Here is a 26769-nt window from a genome sequence, read left to right as displayed (position 1 = left end):
GGATGGTGACCCTAATGAGGGTACAGTGACCCCTAGAAAGGGGATGGGATGATCCCAAAGTGTGCCTCAAGGACATTTAACCTTGGGAAAAAAAGGTGACTTGCATTCTGAGTTCTGTGTTGCAGAACATAAACCATCAGATGAAGGAGACCTGAGCTGAACTGGTGTTGATGTCCAATGATGAACTGTTTTCTCCTGCTTGAAGTACCTACCCCATCCTAATGGACTATTGCCTACAATATGGAGGGGTGGAAGACAGCCTTGGAAAGAACAAAGACTGTTTAAGTGCAGGAATAAATAGATTTATGATATGAGTGACATAATATGGTATGGAATAAGGGGTGGAATGTTATGGGTTTCGCCAGGTGGGTCTAAATTTAGGTTTTAAAGGTCAGCTAGGCCTAGGATTGTCAGCTGATTTAAGCTGGGCTGAGCTAGCTAACAGCTGACTTCTTCCAGCCAATAATATTGTATAACACGCATTTAAAAATCTTATTTTTTAAAAAAATCACCCACACATTGCTGGCATTTACATACTGACTGTATTCTGCAACGGGCTAAAAACTTACACAGATTACTGTTTAGGAAATTTAGTAAGGCACTGATCATCCAATTATCTGGGACATGTCTCTTCATACAAGATGAAACACCACAGTTAATATTTCTCACACTCTCAAAGTGTAGGAAGTGTGTGAAAGTCAAGAAGACACATCTGGAACTGGACCCAGCTGTGGAACAGACCAGCTGACCATGCAGTTGTGAAGGGATGGCATATGAAACCTTAAACAATCAATGAGGCCATAAAAAGTAAAACACTTTTGTAAATTTCAGTTTCCTTAGAGCCTCTGTGCTTAGGGCATAACTTGCATTTCCATAGTACCGTTTAGTCAGAAAACCACCAGAGCAAATAAAACCACTTTTCAAACTTAACTTGACAGATAAATTGAAATCGTTCCATCCACCATGGAAAAAAAAACAAACATCTGATTTGCTACATACAGGATTACAAAATAACTGGACAAATGAAGAAGAAAATTATACACTTACTCTAAAATTATAAATCGTTCTTATATAAATTAAGCTGCTTTTATTGGTAATGAAATTTGAACACCTAAGGCACAGGAGTCAAAGGTACGCTGCCAGAAGAATTATTTCAACATATTTAACATATTTAAATTCTCATTATTTGGTGAGGTTTTGCTGTTGTTTTTTAATTTTCACTCAATTTCAACTGCAAAAAAGACATACTTTTATTTTTTGCCTTCCATTTTAAAAAAGCATAATAAGTGTTTGCATGGCAAGTTTTAGATAAAAGCCTCCTAATATGACAGAGTAACACCTACCTTTTATGGCTTATTGAAAAAAAGTAATTATCAGATATAAAAAAGCTTGTGAAGTAAAATTTTCTTTCAAAATTGAAATGACCTGACTTTTATGCAAAGACCTTTCCTGGGGCTATGCAGGTGCATTTTTTAAGCACTAACTCAGCAGAGAGGAAAATACGGCAGCTGGCAAGACACAAATAGCACTTCACACAGCACCTACTGCAAAGTGTTCTCTAGACCTCTGCTGAGTAAGTGATCTGATGCAATGCTGCAGAATTTAGGAGATATCACATCACACGATGACAGAGTAAAAACACCTTTACTCAGAATATGTATTCAAAAATTACCTCAGTCAACAAAATTCTGACACAATTTATCAGCTCTTTTACAAAGACACATGTAGTTATGAACTCATGGGCACTACTTTCGAGTGGCAACAGGAAACTTGTGAAAAACAATTATCAAATAATTACCGTAAATTCATTTTTAAAAATCCAAGTCGTTGTGTATCTTACACGGTTGCTTTAGGGAACAAGGTTTGGTTTACCCTTCATGAAGCTTAAACCCATCAAATTTACTATTAAAAATACAGTAACACTATCAATTTCAAATACACCACAAATCCTGTTCTTCCTAATCAGTCAGAAGAGCATTGCTTCCATCTAGTGGCTGAACAAAAACAGACAGCAGAGAGCTTCCCTGTTTCTTACCTATTCCAATTCATATTCCTGACAGGAAGAGTAATGCCAACATTAAACACTGCACTTCACACTGCAGCAGTACAGTACAGGGATGGTGCAAAGCTGTTCTAAACAAAAAAATCATCTGTAAGATGTTTCTCACTACAGCATTTTAGTGCTACACAACTCGCTACATTGTGAAGCCAAGGCTTCCCTACAGAACCTTATTTGCTCAAATGCCTTTTATGTTTTGTACTCTCTCAATTAGAGGCAAAGGCACTCACAGGACCCTCCATATCACTAAAATCTGCAAGGATACAGCCTATCTGTTGTCACAAACACCCACACAAAGTGCAGCTGTGCTATTATCTCCACTGTGAAAAAACTTCTTACTGAAAAAGTGACAGCCTCTAACAGGGCAGGGACTTAAAACAGCTCCTCAAGACATCAGTCCTGGGTCTAGCCCACCAAACTCTCTTTTCCCAAAATGACACTTCAACACTCTGTATCCTCATTTCTCTCCCCATTCTGCCACCAGATTCTCAACTCTATGAAATGTGCTAAAACAACGAACAATTCTGACCATGAAAGAGCACTTTGACAACCCAACATACAACACTGAGATCAACAATGTTGACTCACCAGAGTCTCTTGTACCCACTAGGTGCTTTTGTAAATATATAAAATAAATGCCAGGACCTACCTGTAATTTGTGTTGTCATGGAAACAAGAAGGGAAAAATTCAAAGCTACCATGGAAATATTAACAGAGTAATTGGTGCCTGGTTGCAAATCAAAACAAACTTCAGGAGCTTGCTTGTCTGTGGTAAGTTCAATGGTCAATTCATGAAAGAAGTCCTTCTGATACCAACGTTGGCCTTGAAAATGAAACTGTAACCAAACAATCACAGCATGGAAATTGCATTTTTTTAATATATTACTTGCATTCAGCCACCTCATGCTCTTAATTAAAAGAAATAACAGAACACATCACTGCATACAGAGTACCAAAACTGATGGCACTGACAGGTACTCAAATTCCGATGCTTCCAAAATTTGACATCAATTGCAGTCCCTCTTGATCATGTCTGACATTGTCCTAGTTCTTCCACTTCTCCTCCTAGTCTATCCTTTTTTTTATTAGCACTGTAATTTCCACCAATCCATATTTCCTGGTAACATACACTCTTTCAGGAAGAGTTCACTTTTCACTGTGGTATACCTTTACGGTGAATTACAAAACTAAACTCACATAAACACCTTCCTGGTTTCAACCTGAGGATCAAGACAAAACCAAGCTATTTTGGCCCATGTTAAAATGCCAGCTACACTCCAGGATCTGTCTCAGACACCCATGTTTCCACATAAATTTACAGACTCATGGGGGCTTTTTTGTTTCAGTAGGATTCTGTGTTTTTTTGATTTGTTGTGGATGACTTAAATGATCATGAAGTTATAAACATAAGGCCTCTCCTGATCAAATGATTCCTCTGTTAATAAAAATGAAAATGCTTGCTGTACTTCAACCATGTGCTAATTTTCCTTTAGATAGATCCTATGCCTTTAGATAGTCTCTTGGTGCCTCCTAGCACATGGAGACTTGACACAGCAGCAGGCAGTCAAGAGTCCTGGCAGAGATATTCATGTAGAAATTCCATGCTGGGATAAGGGATGACTAAAGACATACCACATGGCAGAGAGAACTCACTCTGTGGAACTGGAACAGAGTTGTCTGAGACCTGAACATGATAAGCTTGAAAATACAGATAAGGAATGCAAAAAAAAAAGACTATAACATAGGAAAAATTAAGCAAGACTCAGGGGACTACAACAAAGCATGGTGGTTGATGGCTGCTCTGCAAGCTTACTCTCTGTATTTTCATGAGACGTTATTATAATGAGGAGAACTGCCAGCAGTGGGTGTTTGAAAAATTGGGTATTTTTCACATAGGTGATTGATAAAACTTTTTTTCCAGATACAAAACACAGATTGTCACTTACTGAATATCTGTCTTCCACATCAGTTCCCCTGACATTTCTCCGCCATTTCAAGCAAGTATCATTTAAAATTAATACATTATTGAAAGCTTCCTTTACTGTAGAGACAATTAAAAAAGGAATCAACTTATTATGAAAACTTTACCTTCTTCAACTTAATTGAATATGACTAGCTGAAAATAAAATTTTAAAAACTGTTTTTAATTTCATTATCTTCTGACATAGAGGTAGAAGCCAAGCAAAACTATTAAAGAAACACAAGATATGATTTATTTGTTCAGGCCTAGGATGTTATAACGACAGAAAGATCCAAGGATTCAGACATTCTGATGGAAATAAAATTATCATAGAACAATTGGTCACAGTTGATGCCCTTAAGAAAAAGCATGCGAAAGAAAGCATTTTTGTGGATTCCAAAGGCAATTATTTCTCAAGGTTTGTCTTGCCAGAATTAGTATGTCAGAAGTGAAGCTTAAAGTTTTCATTATCAAAATACTACAGAAACCCTCTGTTAGAATATGCCTTCTCTGAAAACTGCCTGAACACTGTCAATCACTGGTGAGCACAGGAACACTGTCTATCATGCTGATATCACTTAGATTAGTATCACACAGCTAAGCAACAGGGAATTCTCCCACAGACAGAGAATCTTTTTTTTCAAGGCAAGAAATGGAACCTAGTGGGCACTGTGCCATGGATTGAAATCCTGGCATGTAGCCAAAGCGACATGGCACCAATCCTGCCTCAGCCAGAAGGCAAACCCTGTGGAAGCAAATCTTTCTGAGGGGCACTTACTGCTACTGCTCTGTTTGCTCATAGATTCAATGGCGACAGTGATCAGAAGGAAAAACATTTTGCAAAAAAAGAGGATGCTGACAGCGGATACATGTGTGTAGTCAGCATAAAGAATTACAAAGTCTAGGAAACAGACCATCTTCCTGTCTGCTAGACACAAATCAGTGAACACTGTAGCAGAGTTAAGTTTTTATAAGCACAAAAAATACAAAACACAACCTACCCTTTGTCTGAATTGACACCATAACTGAGACAGTGATGTTTTTGGAAGAGATGGTAGTAATATTCACCGCGTAGTTACTGCCAGAGTTCAGATCTAAACACACCTTTGGGTTCTCTTCACCTGTGCTGATGTTAAATATCACATCTTCAGAGAATGTCTTCTCATCCCATCTTTGGCCAAGTATATGAAACTATCAGAACAGAAACAACAGTGCAATTGGTTGCAGCCTTTTAAAACTCAGAATACTAGTCTGTTTCATCCTACTAGTTCTGATTACATCTGTTTTAGAAAGTCATTTCAAGCAAAAAAAAAAAAAAAAAGCTTTTCACTAAATGTGTTGGTGCTACAAGATGGCTTATGGGGCAGTGCTGTGGTGTAAAGGAGAGCACTCCAGACTCTGAATCCCAAGGACCTGAGTTCGAGTCTCAGTGGAACCATCCCCTGGCAGTTCAATGCCTCCCTGCCATCCCATCCTGTCAGATCTCGGATGCCTAGCAGGGTCGGCCCCGGTCAGTACCGGGTGCTGTGACAGTCCTGAGGACTTCACTGTCACTGTCCAAGCTCGCTTGGCCTTGGTAAATGGACCTCAGGACTTAAACAGTGGGGCCAGTTCTGTGCACGCTGTGCCTCACCTAAAAAATCCACTGTGCAGGCTGGAGGGGCACACCCATGTGGGGAGAGCCCTGCCCAAATCTTTGTTCGCAAAGTCTGGCCATAAAAGATGGCTTAACAAATTGGATCTTTCATTTCTTCTGGCTGTTACCATTACTTGTATTTTCCCTTATACTTCTACAACAAATAGAAGGAATCTTTTATGGAATCTAATGCAATCTATTAGGAATTTCTTGTGGACCCTGCAAATACCTGCAACACAAATAGTAAGGTGTAAGCAAATACTGTTTCTTCCTTACAGCACACAGATGGAAACTACACTACATCTGCTTGTTCCTTTCTTTCCTGTTTGCTAATTTTCTCCCTTGCCCTGTAGAAGTAGCAATAAGACTGAATGCCAAACAAAACTAAAAGACAAGCATCCTTAAGATTGTCCCAGAGTAGAGAAAAATAAATCTGTTGTTTGTACAACATGAAGGGATAGACCTGCTTTGACTACTCCGAAGTGTCGTGCAGATAGGTGAATTCAAGTGCAGAGACCACATTATACCAGAGATCAACATCTTGTCAGTTACCATTGGGTACTGTGCTGGTTTAAAGGCAAACCAGCAGGGGAAATTAACTCACCACGAGAGAGAGATTATAAGTCAGACCTAAAATTTAATAATAATATTACAATAAAAACACTGACACAAAAGGGAAATTGCTTTCAACTCACAAAACCCCAGCAGTATAACCCAGTGTCCTGGGGCACAAACCCAAGGAGGTTTGTTTGCCCTTGTGCTGAGACCCCTGTGGCTCCCCCAAGACCACAGCAAAAGGAAATGAAAAACCTGTTGGTGCAGGCGAGAGCTGTGGTCTGGGTGAGAGCGGTGATCTCCTCCTGTCGAGGTCCTGCTGCTCCTCTGGATCCGACGAGAAGCTACCAAAGTCTTCTTACCCACCACTTATGTACCCTCAGGGAGCACTCAGTCCCTCCCCCTGGGCGGGGACTCACACAATGGGTGATTAACTCTGGGAGCCAGGGGGTGTTGAACTGTTGATGGCCCATTTGCAGCTCTGCCCCCTCAGGTTGAGTGTGAAGGTGATAATGACTCCCTGGGCAGCTGCTGCTAATGGTCCATTGTCCTTGGGGAATGAATAGAGGGGGTAGAATACACAGCTTTGATCACTCTTACACAGTGTCAGCTGGTCCCTCCTGCTCAACTAGGACATTATCCACCCCTTATTCTACACCATCTAGTCATTCCCAAATTTAATTCCCCTTTTACCTATATATACATACATACAATGAAACATTACAAACTCTTCTCGCTCAAAATTAGGTCCCCTTGTGGTACACAACGTGTTTCTCCATCTTTTTGCATTACCCACCAAGTGCAACCAGGTCCTTGAGCAAAAACAATCCCTCGGATGGGTTTGCCTTTGTTTGAGGTGGGACTAACCCAAACAGTCTTTCCTAACATACCTCTCATATGGACCACAGGGACTTTATCTCCATCTACAATATTCAAAAGTTCTGATTGGGCAGGGCCAGCTCAATTGATGGAGCCCCGGGTGTTGACCAACCAGGTGGCCTTTGCCAAATGCAGCTCCCAGTGTTTGAAAATTCCCCCACCCAATGCCTTCAAGGTGGTTTTCAGCAGTCCATTACATCGCTCAACTTTCCCAGCAGCTGGTGCATGGTAGGGGATATGATACACCCACTCAATGCCGTGCTCTCTGGCCCAGGTGTCTATGAGGCTGTTCTTGAAGTGGGTGCCGTTGTCAGACTCTATTCTCTCTGGGGTGCCGTGTCTCCACAGGACTTGTTTCTCAAGGCCCAGGATGGTATTCCGGGCAGTGGCGTGAGATACGGGGTATGTCTCCAGCCATCCAGTGGTTGCCTCTACCATGGTCAGCACGTAGCGCTTGCCTTGGCGTGTTTGGGGAAGTGTGATGTAGTCAACTTGCCAGGCCTCCCCAAACCTGTATTTCGACCACCATCCACCATACCATAGAGGCTTCACCCGCTTGGCCTGCTTGATGACAGCACATGTGTCACAGTCATGGATAACCTGTGAGACACTGTCCATGGTTAGATCCACTCCTCGATCACAAGCCCATCTGTATGTCGCAACTCTGCCCTGATGACCAGAGGCATCATGGGCCCATTGAGCTAGAAACAATTCTCCCTTGTGCTGCCAATCCAGATCAACCTGAGAGACTTTAATCCTGGCAGCTCGATCCACCTGCTCGTTGTTACGATGCTCCTCATTAGCACAGCTCTTGGGTACATGAGCATCTACGTGACGGACCTTCAAACTCAGCTTCTCTACCCAGGCAGTGATGTCCTGCCACATCTCAGCCGCCCAGATGGGTTTCCCTTTGCGCTGCCAGCCGGCCTTTCTCCAACGCTCCAGCCATCCCCACAAATCATTGGCCACCATCCATGAGTCAGTGTAAAGGTAGAGTCTTGGCCACTTCTCTCGTTCAGCGATATCCAAGGCCAGCTGAACAGCTTTCAGCTCTGCAACCTGACTTGATCCACCCTGTCCTTCAGTCGCTTCTGCAACTTGCCATGTAGGACTCCATACAGCTGCTTTCCATTTCCAGCCTGTCCCTACAATGTGGCAGGAGCCATCTGTGAAGAGAGCATATCGCTTCTCCTCTTCTGGTCGCTGGTTATATGGTGGGGCCTCCTCAGCTCATGTCACCTGCTCCTCTTCTTCTTCAGTGGACAATCCGAAACTCTCACCTTCCGGCCAGTTGGTGATGATTTCCAAAATCCCAGGGCGATTAGGATTCCCTATCCGGGTTCGCTGCGTGATCAGAGCAATCCACTTACTCCATGTGGCATCAGTGGCGTGATGGGTAGAAGGAGCTTTTCCTTTGAACATCCAGCCCAGCACTGGTAGTCGGGGTGCCAGGATGAGCTGTGCCTCAGTGCCAATCACTTCTGAGGCAGCTCGAACTCCTTCATAAGCTGCCAGGATCTCTTTCTCAGTTGGGGTGTAGCTGGCTTCAGATCCTTTGTATCCCCGACTCCAGAATCCCAGCGGTCGTCCTCGAGTCTTCCCAGGTACTTTCTGCCAGAGGCTCCAGGATGGGCCGTTCTTCCCAGCTGCAGTGTAGAGCACATTCTTCACATCCTGTCCTGTCCTAACTGGCCCAAGGGCTACTGCATGGGTAATCTCCTGTTTAATCTGCTCAAAGGCTTGTTGTTGTTCAGGGCCCCACTGGAAATCATTCTTCTTCCATGTCACAAGGTAGAGAGGGCTTACAATCTGACTGTACTCAGGGATATGCATCCTCCAAAAGCCCACGGTGCCTAGGAAAGCCTGAGTTTCCTTCTTGCTGGTCGGTGGGGACATAGCTGCTATTTTGTTGATCACCTCTGCTGAAATCTGGCAACGCCCGTCTTGCCACTTCACTCCTAGGAACTGAATTTCCTGAGCAGATCCCTTAACCTTACTTCGTTTAATGGCAAAACCAGCTCTTATAAGAATCTGGATTATCTTCTTTCCTTTCTCAAAAACTTCCCCTGCTGTGTTCCCCCATACAATGATGTCATCGATGTACTGTAGATGTTCTGGAGCCTCACCCTTTTCCAGTGCAGTCTGGATCAGTCCATGGCAAATGGTGGGACTGTGTTTCCACCCCTGGGGCAGTTGATTCCAGGTGTACTGCACCCCCTTCCAGGTGAAAGCGAACTGTGGCCTGCACTCTGCTGCCAACGGAATGGAGAAAAAGGCATTGGCAATGTCGATGGTGGCATACCACTTGGTTGCCTTGGACTCCAGCTCATACTGAAGCTCCAGCATGTCCGGCACAGCGGCGCTCAAAGGGGGTGTGACCTCATTGAGGCCACGGTAATCCACTGTCAGCCTCCACTCTCCATTGGACTTTCGTACTGGCCATATGGGGCTATTAAAGGGAGAGTGAGTCTTGCTGACCACCCCTTGGCTCTCCAGCTCACGAATCATCTTGTGTATGGGGGTCACAGAGTCTCGGCCAGTGCGGTATTGCCGACGGTGCACTGTGGCTGTGGCCAGCGGTACCAATTGTTCTTCAACTTTCAGCAGGTCCCACAGCAGAAGGGTCCTCTGAGAGGCCAGGCAAGGTGCTCAGCTGTCTGATTTCCTCTGTCTCCACAGCAGCTATGCCAAAGGCCCAACGCAGTCCCTTTGGGTCTTTGAAATACCCATTCCTCAGGTAGTCTATGCCAAGGATACATGGGGCTTCTGGACCAGTCACAATGGGGTGTCTATGCCATTCCTTCCCCATCAAGCTGACTTCAGCTTCCAGTACAGTCAGCTGTTGGGATCCCTCTGTCACCCCAGAAATAGAGATGGATTCTGCCCCAATGTATCCTGATGGCATCAACGTGCATTGTGCACCAGTGTCCACTAAAGCTTTGTATTTCTGTGGGTCTGATGTGCCAGGCCACTGAATCCACACAGTCCAATAAACCCGATTGTCCCTCTCCTCTACCTGGCTAGAGGCAGGGCCCCCCTAGTCCTGGTCATGGTACTCACTGCGCTCTCCCTGTGAACATGACCGGGAGGTTCCTTCAAGAGGGTTGGGCATAACATCATCATTCCTATACTGTCTGGAGCCTTGCCCACGAGAGACTGGAGCAGCCTTCAACCTTGAAGAATTCCCTGTGTTAGTTGTGCCTCTTTGCAATTCACGTACCTGAGTTGCTAAGGAAGAGGTGGGTTTTCCATCCCACTTCCTCATATCTTCTCCATGCTCATGGAGGTAAAACCACAGATTGCCACGTGGAGTGTACCCTTTCTCCTTAGCCGGAAGACGCCTGCTTCTGATGGCAGAGGCTCGTTTGCTCTGGAGAGATATGGAAGAGTCCTTCCTTAAGCTTCTCTTCCAGTTCAGCCAGTTTTGTTTCCACAGCTGAGACGTGAGCTCGTAATGGAGCAGTGACAGTGTCTTCATAAATCCTGAGTTTGCTGACCAGTGCACCCACCTTGTCTTCTCCCTCTCTCCACTGCAATGTTGCAAGGTAGCGAGAATACATTTCTGGCCCAAGTCGTGCAAATTTTAACCACATCTGGGATGTGCACTGGACACCATCTGGACTTTTAGGGAATCTCTCATCCTCTGAAAAGATTATCTCCAGTATAGCTAATTCCCTTAAGCACCGGATACCTTGTTCCATTGTGTTCCACTGTCCTTGCTGTACGTGGAGGTCCTCCTTACAAAGATATCTCTTCCTCACGCTTGACAACAGTCGCTGCCAGAGGCTGAGAGTTTCCTGTCTCTCCAATGCCTTGATCAATGACCACATCTCGAGACAGGGATCCCAGCTGCCTTGCCTCACTCCCATCTAGAATTGTATCATTGGCCGCCGCATCCCAGATTCGAAGTAGCCAGGTCAAGATGGACACATTTGCCTGTCGTGTGAACTCTCTCCGGAGCTCACGCAACTCTCCCAGGGATAGGGACCGGGTGATTATTTCTGGCTCCATTTCTTCTGCTTGAGGTGAAGGTCCTGACTCTTCCTCATCATTCACTATACGAACTGATTTGGTCTTTGATTTTCTTTTCTGGACAGGGCAACTGCTATCGGTTTCTGTTGTCCTTCCGGCTCAGCCGTGGTTTGTGTGGGTATGGTGCGGATTGATGTATCTCCTTTCCTCTCTGGCTCAGCCGTGGTTTGTGTGGGCATGGTGCGGACTGATGTATCTCCTTTCCTCTCTGGCTCAGCCGTGGTTTGTGTGGGCATGGTGCGGGTTGATGTATCTCCTTTCCTCTCTGGCTCAGCCGTGGTTTGTGTGGGCATGGTGCGGGTTGATGTATCTCTCTTCCTCTCTGGCTCAGCCGTGGTTTGGGTGGACATGGTGCCTGTGGATTTGCTCCTTTTCTCCTCCTCCTGATGATGCTGTACCACACCAAGCAGTGTGCGGTAGGCAGTGGCCAGGGCCCAGCAGGTTGCTGTGAGCTGCACATCTCTGGGACTACCAGAGCATCTTCCTTTCACATAGCTTAGCATTTTGGCAGGGTCCTGCAGTTGTTCCGGGGTGAATTTCCAGATCATTTGAGGAGAGAAGGTCTCCAAATACTGGCCCATATCTTCCCACTTCCTGTGCCACTCAACATCATCCGCTCCCAGGGCAGGCCTCCAGCAAGTCTCCTTAGAAAGCCCAGTTCTGACCCTAAACGTGGTGTACACAGTACAGAGGAGACAAAGCAACACTAACAGCAAGATTATGCTGTCCCTAACATCAAAAGGAAGCTCAATATTTTCAATGATTGTTGTAGCAGAGGTGAAAAGGTGGAAGTAACCATCTCCGCCTGTTTTCACCACAGGCTGGGTGCTATTTTTAATGAGACCCCAGAGGTAACAACCCAAACCAGGACAGGCAGACCAGACTGAATATACATTCACAATGAAATTCACTGCTTCTGAGTTATGACAACATAAACATAGTATATTAATAAAGCAATTTTGATCCTTCTCCCTGGTATTAAAGAGAGCATCAAAATAGGCAAATGGTTCCCCATGTGTCGAAATATGAAAAGGCCCAGGTACACCATCCACATGAATACATCAAGCAACATGGTAGTCAGGGAGTTTCTGTATCCAAATACACAAAATAAAATTGTAATTCTGACTTCTCTCTCGTGCCCCACGTTGGGTGCCAAAAGATGTGCTGGTTTAAAGGTGAACCAGCAGGGGAAATTAACTCACCACGAGAGAGAGATTATAAGTTAGACCTAAAATTTAATAATAATATTACAATAAAAACACTGACACAAAAGGGAAATTGCTTTCAACTCACAAAACCCCAGCAGTATAACCCAGTGTCCTGGGGCACAAACCCAAGGAGGTTTGTTTGCCCTTGTGCTGAGACCCCTGTGGCTCCCCCAAGACCACAGCAAAAGGAAATGAAAAACCTGTTGGTGCAGGCGAGGGCTGTGGTCTGGGCGAGAGCGGAGATCTCCTCCTGTCGAGGTCCTGCTGCTCCTCTGGATCCGACAAGAAGTTACCAAAGTCTTCTTACCCACCACTTATGTACCCTCAGGGAGCACCCAGTCCCTCTCCCTGGGCAGGGACTCACACAATGGGTGATTAACTCTGGGAGCCAGGGGGTGTTGAACTGTTGATGGCCCATTTGCAGCTCTGCCCCCTCAGGTTGAGTGTGAAGGTGATAATGACTCCCTGGGCAGCTGCTGCTAATGGTCCATTGTCCTTGGGGAATGAATAGAGGGGGTAGAATACACAGCTTTGATCACCCCTACACAGTGTCAACTGGTCCCTCCGGCTCAACTAGGACAAGTACATAAAAAACTAGTTTTGAACTGTTAGGGGAACCAGGAAGATGTTTTTTCCATCCCAGCAGTTCTCGATAAAAGTATGGAAACTAAAAAGACATTGATTCACAACACAGAAGGAGAAAGATGAGTTGTTATCCAGAATTATTACCCCATCTTTAAATACATTTTCCACATTAATGTACCTACCCTGGAGACCCTAAATAATACTCCTTTTCTTTTTCCCTTGTTTGCATATACTCAAAAAAAACCTTCAAAGCCCCCACAAAACCCCTCAACCACAAAACGTTTCTTGGGATGTAATTGTTAAAACATGAGAATTCCTATCAGTTTTTATTATTTTACTGTTTACAGTTGGAAAAAAAAGTAGCAAAGTTGTTTTCAGTTTCCATGAAAAAAGTTCTAAAATGGTCAAATATATGATGGTTGAACTTTTGAGTAAGGGACATTATTTCAATATACCTGGCATTTCTAAAACAAGCTACCTCCAGTATCTCTGAGGAATATGCTATTCACTTGAAATGCTTGAGTCACAGATAGGGACTGAGCCCAAGTTCTGCAATATTTTCTGTGGCAATGTGAGTTTAAGATCTACACCAGAATTCACTGAACTATAAACTTATGCTGAAACTTCTTACAGATTCAAGTAGGTGTTTAGGTGATTTACTGGAATGAGACCCCCCAAAGTTTTGAGGTTTTCTCCTACCTTTAGAATAAGATTTTTTTCTTTCCTAACCCAGACAATCTCCCCTAGGTTTCTAGGAACTTCACTTGGGAAAAACAAGACAAATCACCACGCAAACAAAACCCAGAAAACAAATCTCCATTGCTGAATTACCAGAATTAACAAGGACAAAGTTACACTCAAAATCAAATACTTCAAATACTGCCCTACTTACTGTGTACGTTTTCTGTACTCCCAGCGTTCCAGTTTTGCTTTGCCACTTCACACAGGTTTCATTGAATATGGACAAATTACTGAATAACTCCTCCTCTGTGAGCAAAAACACGAACACCAAAGGAAAATTGTTATTTCTCATGCAAATCTTAGATTTGGAACAGTTGTTTATTTCTTCCTTTATCTATGTGTTTTGGTTTGGTTTGGCTTTGGGTTTTTATTTGTTTTCTTTTTTCCAAACAGGATAAAAACAAACAAGGTAGGCACATGTTAGGTAGAAAAGTTTCTCTTAATTGTGTTGGCTCCTAAACTTAAAATAACAGGCTAAAGTAACAAGCATGTTCTAAGATAGTGACTGTGAAGTCTTTAAACACATAGCCAGCATTACATAAAGAGAACCATGACTTTTAAAGAAAGCTTCTGTGTTGGACTGGAAAAGAGCTTAGTTGTAGCTAAATGAGTGTTCTGGTTCAATATTTATTTGGGTTGCTTTTTAAAAGGTGTTGTCATTAATCCTTTTTTATAATACATAAAATCAAATAACACAGTCACAGTAAAACCCTTTTCAAAACAAACACTAAAAAAATTAAATGAGCTCACAGAACTAAGCTTGTAGGAAGTAGAGTTGTAGCAACCAGAGATGCATCCCTCCGTATACATATGTTAACTGACACACTTATGTCTCAGACAAAGAGCACAGCCAGGAAGCTCAACTCATCCACTCCTTTTTTAGGCAGTTCTCTCTGCTATCATCAGATACAGTGTGGTTGCTCTCACATGACAAGATAATGAAGAAGCATCCTCACAGAGCCAAGAACAAAGCTCCTTTGGTCACAGTTCAGATTGACAGTGAATGTATGTGCTCCTCTGCTTCCATTCATCAGCCTTCAAATAGTCAGTCCTTTGTCCTGCTATCATATTTTCTTATTACATTCACTACATGACCAAGGTCATACAAACCCAAATTCATCTACATTCTAAGCTGAAAAGCCCTTACTGGCTGCTGAAAAATTGAAAGAGATTTATAGGACAGCAGTGGTAGATACTTCAGAAATATACACAAAACAGTTTGTGTAATGTCCTGCTGTAAAAGCAAGCATAGATTGAGGCACTCTTCCTCTGTATATAAATTTTATTACCATCTCACAGGAGCCCCCTTGTAGCACATGTGCATCATCTGTCATAAAATAAATAAATATATCGATAGTTTCTAATATTTCTATACATAAACAGTTATTTAGAACTAAAGTGTAACTGTTTATGTATTTGGCAGCACTATTTCTTTCCTTTTTTTGATTATTAAAACTGCTATAAAACCATTTTCTAACATTATCTTCCTCTCTGTGTATTCAACAAATAGATGCCCCATTCACTAGACCAGTTTATCTCCCAACTAATTTTAACTCCTCCATTCCACACTCATTAAATATGGAAATACTGTTGAAAGCTTTCATTTCTCCAGAACAGAAGAAAGTGATTAATCTACATGTCCTCTAAAACAAATTTCCTTACAGATGACTGTGTGATTAATTGCATCTAAGTGCTGCTTATTATTGTTATCTGTTTCACAGTACTGTCAAATAACCATTTAAGGCTTCTGTACCAACACAGAGCAAGAGATTATGTTCAGCTATTGTATTCTTTAAATCAGACACAAGTTTTTGAAAGACTGGATGGCAAAAATTACTCACAGACAGAGGGAAAATATCTGCATATCTCTGACATCTGAATTAAAATGTATAATAAGGTGGAGGCAGAGGGGACAGGGAGGGGTAAGGCAGAGTAATCACCAAGACTGCTCAGCAATAAAATCTGGATCTTGACTCATGAGTTTATAAAACACTCTCAGCAAACAACAAAAATTATCATGATGGGTATTCAGGTGAGGAAGGAAATCTTATGTGACCTTCTTGGAAGGAAGAAAGCAGAAATAGTACCTTTTTATTCTGTAACTACATAAATATTTTTGTCAGGCTTTCGAAATTTTGAGAAGGACAAGAAGAAAGATAAGACCACCAGGTAATTACCAAGTGTTCACAGAATAGCTGGCAGACCTTTTCCCAAAAGTTTCCACTTTAAATGATTTGGGGTGAGTGAAAGAGCATGAAAAGCTGTACATAACAAAGTCCTGGGCTTCTGAGGAGACCATTTTTCGGCTCTTACTGCTACTGATCACAGACTTTTTGTTCAGGCAACCAAATATACAAAAAGTGCTTGGTTTAACATTAATCCCAATAATGTAAACATGGTATCCAATAACAGTACAAAGGTATCTCTGAAAAACTGTTCTTGCATCTAAAGGGAAACAGGTTCCTTGACACGTTACTTTTCCTGTGAAATCTTACAGAACCAGTGACTTCCAGAGCTTGGGAACTCCCTTTGTGAAACACACTGCATGTTCTGGCCTCAGTGTGATATCTCACCAGGTAGTAGCTTCAGGTCTTAAATGTATCTGATTTTGATCAATAGCTTACACTCAAGCTCCCAAATGAGACAAGAAAAGCAAAGCCTCTCAATTCTCCCATCCGTCAGCTCTATCAATTTAAGCTTGTGATTAACCAATGGCAGTGGATGTCCCTGCTACCCCACTACCTTCAGGCTGCCTTCCATCTCCTTTCCATCCCAAGGGAAAGAGTCTCAGAAACAACATGCAAATAAATACCTGGAGACCATAGTAGAAAAATATCCTGGAGGAGTCAAACACTGAAAGGCAAATTTGGAAAACGGTAGTGAGATGCAAATAGCACCTGGCTGTTGGCAGCCAGGAAAGACAGGTGCTGCTAAACAGAACACAAATGGTAGAATGCAAAAAACAAGCAAAGGGATTTAACATCACCAGTGACTGTCAGAAGGGGAGAAATTATGTTAAGAAAACCAAAGATAACAATTTTAAGAAGGAAAACAAGGGATGAAGGTCTCAGTCTTGCTTACTCCACTTTTAAAGCTCTAGTAGAAGAAAGGCCTCTTTCTATGGTCTAGGAAAAACTTACAACCAGTGCATAAATGCCTGTCTGTCATGCTCCTCTGAATTAACACTGTGCTGAGGACCAACCCTAATCGCTTGCTTAGCAGCCTCTGTGAGTTCAGGTCCCAGTACTCAGTGTTGTTATTTCTGGATTCACACACACACAAAAAAAAGTCGCACACACACAACTGTGTCTAAATAGTCATTAAAAACACGTGACTTCTTTCACATACACAATTGACTAGTCTTCAGTTAAACACCTGATTATCACTGATCTCAGCTCAAGATATATCTTATCAGTGAAGTACTTTTGAACTTCCATGAAAAAAGAGTATTTACTGGAAACCAGATGGGACCAGCTCCACTCTGACATTTATCTTCAGCAAATAGCTAAAAGAGTATCCACACCTGTAAGTTCACTTACATAGCTCTTCCCACCAATCCCCATACATACATGCAATATTGAGGAGAGAAAAAATCCAGGCATTAGCATTTTTGTGTATTTTGCCTCTTCAGTTTTATGAAAGCAGTGAATGAAGGGGAAAATACCATCTTCTACTAATATGGACCACACAGCCATTCAGATACAGAAATTAAATAGAGCAAACAACATCTCTAAGGAGGAACTTTACACTGATGGTGGCAGAGCACTGGAACAGGCTGTTCTTGGAGGCTGAGGAGTCTCCCTCTCTGGAGACATTCCAAACCCATCTGGACATGTTTGTGTGTCATCTGCTTCAGCTGACCTGCTTTGACAGGGCACTGGACTGGGTCATCTCCAGAGGTCCCTTCCAACCCTGATGATTCTGTGATTCTGTGAAACCAAGCATTCCTACTCCACAAGAAAAGAACTTCTGCAAGGACAAGCTATACAGGATGTTCAGACTCACATGTTCAGCATACTAGACAGCAGGAATTTTATAGCTGGTATGTTCTCTGCACTTCAGTCTACTGATTTTATGTATACAAATCAAGGGTTGATAAAGACTGTAATCCAGCTGCCTTCTGCCACACTTTACTGATGTCTTCATTCAATTACCATCACTGGTAAAACTAATTTTGGAAGGCAATTTTTTAATATTTAAATGAGCTACTAGTAATTGTACTTGTATAAACACATACATTTACCATATATTCAAACAGACAATGCAAATAAAGGGCATTTCACAGCCATCACTTTGTAAGAAATGAAGAAATTCTTTGTCAAAGAGAGTTTCCTGAGGATGTTTTATTAAGTGCCTTATTTCTAATGCATTTCTTGGGGCAACAGAAAAAAACAAGTGGTTTTCCATCCTCTATTGTAAGTTATTTGGGAATGGTACACAACTTTCTCTCATTTTAATGGGAATCATTGATTAATTAGACATACCCTTAAGATCATGTATATCTCAAAGGCATCATTACTGAAACAGAAATTCTATTTAATTTTAAAGTGATTTGTTAAGTTTGTTACCTCCAGTAAATGTAAAAAATGTAGAAGTCAAGAAGATGCAAGACCTTTATACTAATTTCCTCTTCATGCTTAGCTTTTTAAAGGAGGCTGGACTAGTTAGGCTATTTTTCTAAGTGTTTTTTTTCCATTCTACTTGACCATAACTCTGACTTTTTTGGTCCTCTCATTTTAACAGCTAAAGCTGAAGAATTTTGCCTCTGGCAAAGCGCTTGCTGAAACCCATGATAATCCTGTGAGGGCAGTCAGCAGGTTCAGGCCATTCAAAGCTTCAGAGTGCTCAAGACAGAACTCTTGGCACTGTCCAGACTGACAGATCTGATTTAACTTAACCACTCTACACAATGTTGTCAGAAGAACCAATTCACAAAGTACAGCCATGCAAATTGCCTAAAGGAAATATGAATCATGACTTCTAACAACAGCAGTTCATTTTCATTTGGGCATTATAAATGCTGAGAGAACTGCTTTTCTGCATGCTCATTTTATTTGCTATCACATGTTTTATATTTGGAGTGATGTCAAGTGATGCAAGAAAGGCATCAAGCAGTGACTCTGTGTTAAGTGAAGTGGTAGCAGTCAAGGACACACTTCCAGTCCTTTTGAAAAACATGAGGATGTTACAAAGCTAAATGAACACTGTCATCTGCGAAAGACAGCACTGCTATTTAGGAACAAGAGATGGACAGACCTAGAACTATCTTGTGACACCTCTTTTTTAGGATGCAGAAGAACACTAAGGAGTGTAAGAGTCATAGTCCAAAACATCTGTTATTTTTGTTATTATTAAAATTTCTGTTTCCAAGCCCACACTATGACAACACAGGTCTCTCTTCTCAAGACTCATTCTTTCAGAAGACAATCATTCTGTACTGAATTTGGTCATTAAAAAGAAAAAAAAAAGAAAAACAAAAGAGAAAAAGGGGTTTGAATTCTATTGCCATTACTTTCATTGTATTTATCTATAAAGCTTTACAGTTCACGATCCACAAGAAGGTATCATCAAATCCCTTCTGCCCCCCTGGTGACACTCAGTAGGCTTTTAAAGTTGAAGGTTCTCAGTGCAGCAATGGACCTCCAGTTGCATTAGTCCCTTTCTGTTTGAGGTAAAAAGTTATGCAACTACAGAAAGATCTGTGGCATCCACTAGAAGCCACTGTGTGGTTAACACTCTCTTCCACAATTGTTCCATTCAAAAGTATAACCACATTCCTGCATCATATATCTAAAGGGCAATTCTTGCCTTCATCCTTCCTCCTGTTCCTACCTTCAGAACAGCAATGAAAAACCATTTAAATGGCACAGCAATTCACAGCATCTTCCTACAGTAATATTTACCTTTGCACATGTATGTAATATTCTCCCATGACTGATCTATTGTGCATTCTGAAAAATTCTTGTCTCCAATGAAATAATACCCTTCTTTACACTGATAGTACACTTTGCTCTGTAGAGTGGTAGAGTTATTCCAGGTAATTGTTGTGTGTGGAATCAGCAAAGGTTTGCCACAGTCTATTTCTGGAACAGAAAAAAACAGGAAAATAAAACCTGTAAATGAAAGCAGGCAAGGCATATCAAAGCATTTAAGATGAAGAAATGAACTGTCCCAGCAAGTAATCAACACTTCACTTTTCCTCACTTTTTAGTGACTTCTAGGAGCCAGGCCAGTTCATCAGAAACCAAAATTTTGTGACTGAGGACTTTCTAGCAGGGTGGGCCTTTATCCGACAGGATAAACCATAAAATAAAAGTAGCCAGGTTAGAAATGGAGAGAGAGCAAGGATCTCTAAGCCCATTTTTATAAATGGGTCTATCTTCCCACAACACTCTCTCATCCCCCACATGCTATTCATTCCTTTATTTTACCTATCATTAGTTACAGTAGATACGAAAAAAAGACACATGGTCCAAGGAGTGACATGAAAGAACAGCATCAAGAAGGTCATGTTCCTTTGTCAGTGGATTTAATTCAAGCTTTGAAAAAAAGAAGCTGCTACAGACAAGCAGAATGAGCACTTCTGAGGGAAAAATTGATGGACTATTCAAACCACCTTACAGATAATTAGAAAGCTGAGATAATGAACGTATAAATTAATCCATTGCTCAGTTTTCAGGGGCTTCATAATAAAATTAAGGAACAAAAAGAAGAAAAAGGGAAGATAAAAAATGGAACACTATTATTTAGTTTAGGCTTAAAACACACTTTTAAATCCACAGTGGACATTACACCCCAATAAAAGATTCTGCATCACTTCATTGTAAGAAGCAAATACTATAAAAATTAAAATCTTACCTTCACTGAAGTTTATATACAGAAAACAAGTGCTTTCAAAACTACTTAATAATCTTAAATGATTCTGAAATTCTACTTTAAAAATGGAGAGCGAAGAATTAAAACAAAGTTTTTAGAATCATGGTCTGTACCACCTTTAAATAAAAAATTAAACATTATGTATTGCAATGGTCAATACATCTACATCCACTATCATGAGTGTCTTCCTTTTCATATTCCAACATATCTATTATAAATCATCAGAACAAGCTTTAGACTAATGCACATGCAAAGCATATGCTTAATTTATAGAAGAACAGTATGTGATGAGAAAAAGAATTCCTGCTGCTTAGTTCGAGCTATCTGCCTTCAGCCATTCTGCAAGCAGATTAAAATGCAGCACATTTCTTTGTAACACTGCAAACCTTCTATTTAGACTCATAACCCAAAACAAGGATATTTAACAAGCCTTTAAAAGTACAGTATTGAGCATTCCAAAAAATTACCACATTTGATTGCAAAAAACACATAACTTGATCCTAGTAGATAAAGCTGAAAAGATATTAATCCTCTAAAATGGAAAAGTGAAGCTATGCCCTGTGAAAACTGACTAAAGAATGTAATTATTCTGAGGTCTCCTAATCAATAATATAAGCTCATTAAAAAAACTTTAAATTTTGCTGGGTAAACCACTTTTTTTAAAAATGTACCTCTGTGTTTCATCTTATCAAAGAACTCTTTAGGCTACATCCTTCCAAATTGGAATTATATAAAGGATTTGAATATTCTCAGACACCAGTAGCATGCTTGAGCAGTCATAGTATGCAACCATAAGCTGTTTGAATACGAGAATTTTGAGGGGATGCTAATGACTAAATAGCAGTTCAATTTATGTGTAGTGGCTTCAACCACAGAGAAGATATTGAACTAGAAAAATGTCAGCAATTAAGGCTGAATTTTCATCTCATGGTAATTCCAATGCCTGATATGCAGATTGGAATTATGTTCTTAGAATGTTAACTTTTAACAATTTTTTTGCAACTTCATTAGCAACACAGATTAAAAAACCCTTTTCAATATATGATTTTTGTTTTGTGACTGAACTTCCTATGCCAGAAGACTGTATAAACTGAATGCTCAAAGAGGATGACTGCTATTTATTAGTGGCTGAAACAGTACCTATGATAAAAATCTGAAGGCAGATTTTATTTACCTTTGCACACCAAATCGGGACCATCCCACTGTGCTCTGGCATTGCAGACTGCAGTCTGATTCCCGCTTGCAATCAAGTAACCATGAACACAATTGTAAGTCACTTCACTTCTGTATGTGGTCCCACTTATAGATGCTGGACTTGCATTCAGAATGGAAGGTGGAACCCCACAATCCACATCTAAGGAGAAGAAGGAAGGGGAAGATAATCTTGTTAGTCAACCAGCAGGAGTAATGATAGCTGCACTCCCACATGGGAGTTTACCCTTATCTTTACCAGCTAACCCTCTTCTCCTGCAGTCATCCAACTCCAGTATAGCTTCTGTTAGCTAGCACTTTAAGTGCATTTAACTAATATACAGACTTTCTAAATACTCACAGGAACACAAAATCAGTCCTGCACTTGTAAGCAGTAATATTTCATCAAAATGGGCAATTAGAACAACAAAGCAACTGGAAGTTTTAAAGACAGTCACAGAAAACTTAATGCTTCAGAGACATGGAAGTGTTTGGTTATGCACAAATGCTCTTAAAATCATAAAGGCTTCCCAGAGATGAAGGGTGTTATGACGCCTTCCTTTTGCATTCAGAGCCAATACTCAAAAACAACTTCACCATGTGTCAGAAAAACTGTCTTTTCATGAGAGGTCACTGATGACTCCCAACTCAATGGCCTTTCTCCTGAAATGCTACAGACTCTAGTTGTTTTCTAGGCCTCAGTTCACAGGCAGGACACATTGCAGTGTCTGTAAAAATGCACGGACCAGCACTGAAAATGTCACTACACTAACAAGAAGATGTGGACAATAACCTGTCCTATTCTTTTTTGCAAATAGCCAGATCTTGAAAAAACTATCCTTCCGATTGAAGAAACCGACTACTGCCTCCACAAACACACTTCCCATGCACAATCCACCTTAATGAAGAATTTAAAAAATATTTAAGACTCTTTTCACCTTCACAGCTTAAAGTGGCAGGTTCCCAAGTTTCATTTGCTGTGCAGTACGAGAATTTGCCCTCGTTCCTGTAAAATCCTTCTTGACATTCATAATGAACTGTGCTTCCTTGTACTAAGCTGTAGTTCCCCACAATGTAGCCATGCTTCATTTCAGGAGGGGAACCACATCCAATTTCTGCAAAGAGACTGGGTTAAAAGACGTCACAGTACAACAATCACAACTCTTGACCACTTTGAAAGCAGCTGAAGTAGATGATCACACCACAAAATATACCTGTTCTGATGAATCTGACAGGTTGCCAAAGGGGTGGAAGATTAGAGATGAAGAGTTGTCCTGGCCACAGTTGGAGGAACACAGGGAACCAGTTACTGAGCTACATCTTTGCTAACATTCCTGACGCCAAAGAGGAGACTCTGCAATGTGATGGTGCTTTGCCAGTCTTGCTACAGCAATGGCTAAATGATATTTTAACATCAGAGGAAAACTTCAGGCCCCAATGCACAGCTTTGGGGATAAGCAGAAATGAAATGGTCTGCCCCTCAATTCCTTCATCTCATTGAAGCAACCTGCATATGAAAGCTACGTGCCTTCAGCACACCTGCTTAACAGGGCTCCCTTGCCTGACTCCACAATAAACATGGTCAGTACAGACACACCACCAGAGAATACGGAGGGGGAAGACAGTGAGGTAGCAGGGCTATGAGCAATTTTGGCAAACAAAGCAGAGCACTCCAGTCATGAAAACTGGGAAATTACAGGCAGTGAGCTTTACTGATGCTTCTGACAATAATTCAGATATACAAGCTGGATATAACCTAGGGAACTCCTTCCACCTGGGATGCCTGGCTCCTTCACATACTCTGACATCTACAGCTTACACTGCTAGCAATACGCATCTGTAAAAACCTACACTGAAGGGGAATTTTCAATTTGGAAACTTGGTTTTGGTTGTTGAGGTTTTTCAGTTATGGCAAGATAAGCAGAATAATTAATTCATGCAGGAGGCACAGTATGTGATAAACAGCTAAGCTGTTATTTTACTATTCCTCTCCTCTGGGCTCACTTCATTCAGCTAATCTCTCTTACCAGCTATTAAGACTCTTCCCTTTCCCTTCATGCAGTGTGATTATATAAAAAAGCATATTACACCATATTTCCTTTCTATTCAGAAACTAACTGCATTACCCTCATGGCATTATGAAGCTTCTCTGACCCTGCACACCTCAAGCACTGCTGAGAACCTGTAGGAATCATATCTGGTGTTGACTCTACAATTCAGACATCACTGGAACAAAACGAACCCAAGAAGAAAAACGAAAAAATCATACAGCAAGCAAAGTCCAGAGAGAAGTCTTCTGCCCTTCAGAATTAAAAGCACAGACCAGAGCAGGTATTACTGTATCATGTAACATCCAATTTTATCTGCTAGCAAAAACAGCTTCCAAAGACTCTCACCTTTGCATGAAACTGTGTTTCCATCTGGATGAAAATAAAGCTCTCCATTTTCTAATTTATAACCATCATTGCAGTAACACTTGTAGCTTCCTTCAGTATTCACGCATCTTGCATTGTGACCACACAGTCCAGATTCCTCACATTCATCTATATCTGAAAATTCAGAAAAAAATACATGCATTTCATAATAGGGGAGGGGGTTAATTAATTATTATAGGGCCCAAGCTTAACTCTTCCATGAAAAGTTCTATGTAGCTTCTGATGGCTCTTCTGGGAAAATAAAGGAGCTTACCATTGTCTGGTCTTTAAGCAAGGGAAAAGAGTATTCTTGCAATTTTGTAGCTATCTTTTGAATTATTTCTGGTTTACTTGGCAAATAGTTTCCAATGTTATGTCCTGTTATAACAATCCCAGAAAAATCCTGTATCTGGATGTATCTTGATCAGTTACAACAGTTCATTATGATAACAAGGAACTGGCTAATATTCTACACCACATACAACTATGACATTCTGGGGAATTATAGGTACCATCTTATTTTCTTTAATCTAGTTTCTTCTTCTCTAAAGACCATTGTTTGAATGTGACAGTGTTTGAATATGAAGTAATGGTTTGTAATGCAGCAGAGAATTCAAAATTGAACTAATTCATAGCTATTACGAACCTGGATATCAAATAAGTGCATCCACAGCAGAAAGAGCCATCCTATATATATATATATATATCTAAATATAAATATAAATAAATATATATATACACATATATATGTGTGTGTGTGTGTATATATATATAACATATATAGTGTTAGAAAGTAAGTTCTACAGTGATGGGGGAAAAAAAAGTGCAGTAGAAAATTAAGTTCTGGATTTGTCATGCTCAAGATTCTTTGGGATGTCTACCTGTACAGTTTGTGCCATCATTGGGAATAAATGTCTTGTTGTTGTTGGAGGCTCGGTATCCATCAAGGCAAACACAGTAAAAACTTCCATGTGTATTATGACACAGCGTATGATTTCCACAGATCTTGTTGGCTCCAATCTGACATTCATCTTTGTCTGTCAATACATTTTAAACACATCAGAGAGATATTAAGAAAAGTGGAGTATCCTTCCTTCCTCACTCATTCTCATGTAATCAGGCTTCTGCTTACTGTTTTCCTCTGTAAATTATTTGGGATGTAAACACTGCTAATAAGCAAGAATATTCAGACCAACAGAGGCTGTCATCCCTGGATGAAACTGTGAACAGTTTTATGACGCAGTTCAAGCTGATCTAAGAGTCTAAGAGCTGCTGAAACCAGAGGGCTCTGCTCTCTGCATCTGCTCTTTCTTATGGCATGCACTGACAGCAGCACTCAATGGAACACTTCGGTGGGAGTGGAGAACGGTCAAGAGCAGCCAAGAAGGACTTGGTGGATGAGAGGCTAGACATGCCCCAGCAATGTGTGCTTGCAGCCCAGAAAGCCAACCATGTTCTGGGCTGCACCCAGAGCAGTATGGCCAGCAGATTGAGGGAGGAGATTCTGCCTCGGTATTCTGCTCTGGTGAGACCCTCACCTGGAGTGCTGAGTTCAGTTCTGACGTGCCAACATAAGAAAAACATAAACATTTTGGAGTGAGTCTAGTGGAAACCATGGAGATGATTAGGGAACTGAAGCAACTTTTCTATGAGGAAAGGCTGAAAGGGTTGGGATTGTTCAGTCTGGAGAAGAGAAGGCTCTGAGAAGTTCTTTCAGTAGCCTTTCAGTACCTAAAGGGGACCTTAGGAAACCTGGAGAGGGACTTTTAACAAGGTCCTGTAGGGATAGGACAAGGCAGAATGGCTTTCGATCAAAAGAAAGTGGATTTAGATTGGATATTAGGAAGAAATTCTTTATTGTGAAAGTGGTGAGGCACTGACACAGGTTGCCCAGAGCAGTTGTAGATGCCCCATCCCTGGAAGTGTTCATGGGCAGGCTGGATGAGGTTTTGAACAATCTGATCTAGTGGAATGTGTCCCTGTCCATTGGCAGGGGGATTGGAATTGGGTGACCATTAAGATCCTTTCCAATTTAAAGCATTCAAAGATTCTATGTTTCTCCTACAATAACGAGATAACTGAACTCAGTGCAGAGTCCAGCAGCTGCCACTGCTTTGTGAAGGAAGGGTAAGAGATACATTGGAAGCGATCTGTGGTGGAAGACCACCCCCTTTTAGCAGTGGTAAGCTACTACAGACACTCAGATACAGCATTTGGCATCATTCTTTGATTCACATACTGAGTTGTCATGTATGAGATAGTCTTGAAAGACACTCAGCCACAGTAACAAAACAAAGCTGAAAAGCACTTCTTGTGTAGTAATCCTTTGGTAAGGAAAAACAATCCACACATATCCTATGCTTGGGAAATTCTGCCTGGAAATGACAAAGCTTTTAGCATGTTTTGAAGAATTTGTTAAGAGAATTCATTAATATTACTCAAGGAAGAACATTTTAAGAATGTACAGATTTTCTTGCCACTTTATGCACAGGCAGCCTACCTTGACAATGGGTTCTTCCATTGCCTACAAATCCATAGTTGCAGATGCAAACACTTTTTCCTTCAATTTGATGACATGTTGCATGAATGTGACAAGTTGCACAGATATCTGGAACTGATCTGGTCACAATTGC

General features: G+C 41.3%; 1 protein-coding gene across 3 annotated transcripts in view; it reads right to left on the bottom strand.

The window, feature by feature from the left end:
• The window catches only part of SUSD1 (sushi domain containing 1), a 50087-nt gene that overhangs the window by 21200 nt on the left and 2118 nt on the right, over window positions 1–26769 (bottom strand). For all 3 annotated transcript variants that reach the window (XM_071580632.1, XM_071580633.1, XM_071580634.1), the window contains exons 2-11: window positions 26637–26768; window positions 25018–25173; window positions 24119–24271; window positions 22661–22837; window positions 21706–21885; window positions 19559–19738; window positions 13807–13901; window positions 5021–5210; window positions 4006–4100; window positions 2709–2895 (exon numbers count right to left, since the gene is read on the bottom strand). In XM_071580632.1, the coding sequence (XP_071436733.1) occupies window positions 2709–2895; window positions 4006–4100; window positions 5021–5210; window positions 13807–13901; window positions 19559–19738; window positions 21706–21885; window positions 22661–22837; window positions 24119–24271; window positions 25018–25173; window positions 26637–26768 (1545 nt within the window). The remainder of the gene's footprint in view (window positions 1–2708; window positions 2896–4005; window positions 4101–5020; window positions 5211–13806; window positions 13902–19558; window positions 19739–21705; window positions 21886–22660; window positions 22838–24118; window positions 24272–25017; window positions 25174–26636; window position 26769) is intronic.

Source organism: Pithys albifrons, chromosome Z (genome assembly GCF_047495875.1).
Source record: "Pithys albifrons albifrons isolate INPA30051 chromosome Z, PitAlb_v1, whole genome shotgun sequence".
Taxonomy (NCBI): domain Eukaryota; kingdom Metazoa; phylum Chordata; class Aves; order Passeriformes; family Thamnophilidae; genus Pithys; species Pithys albifrons.
This window is presented reverse-complemented; position numbering and strand designations above follow the sequence as displayed.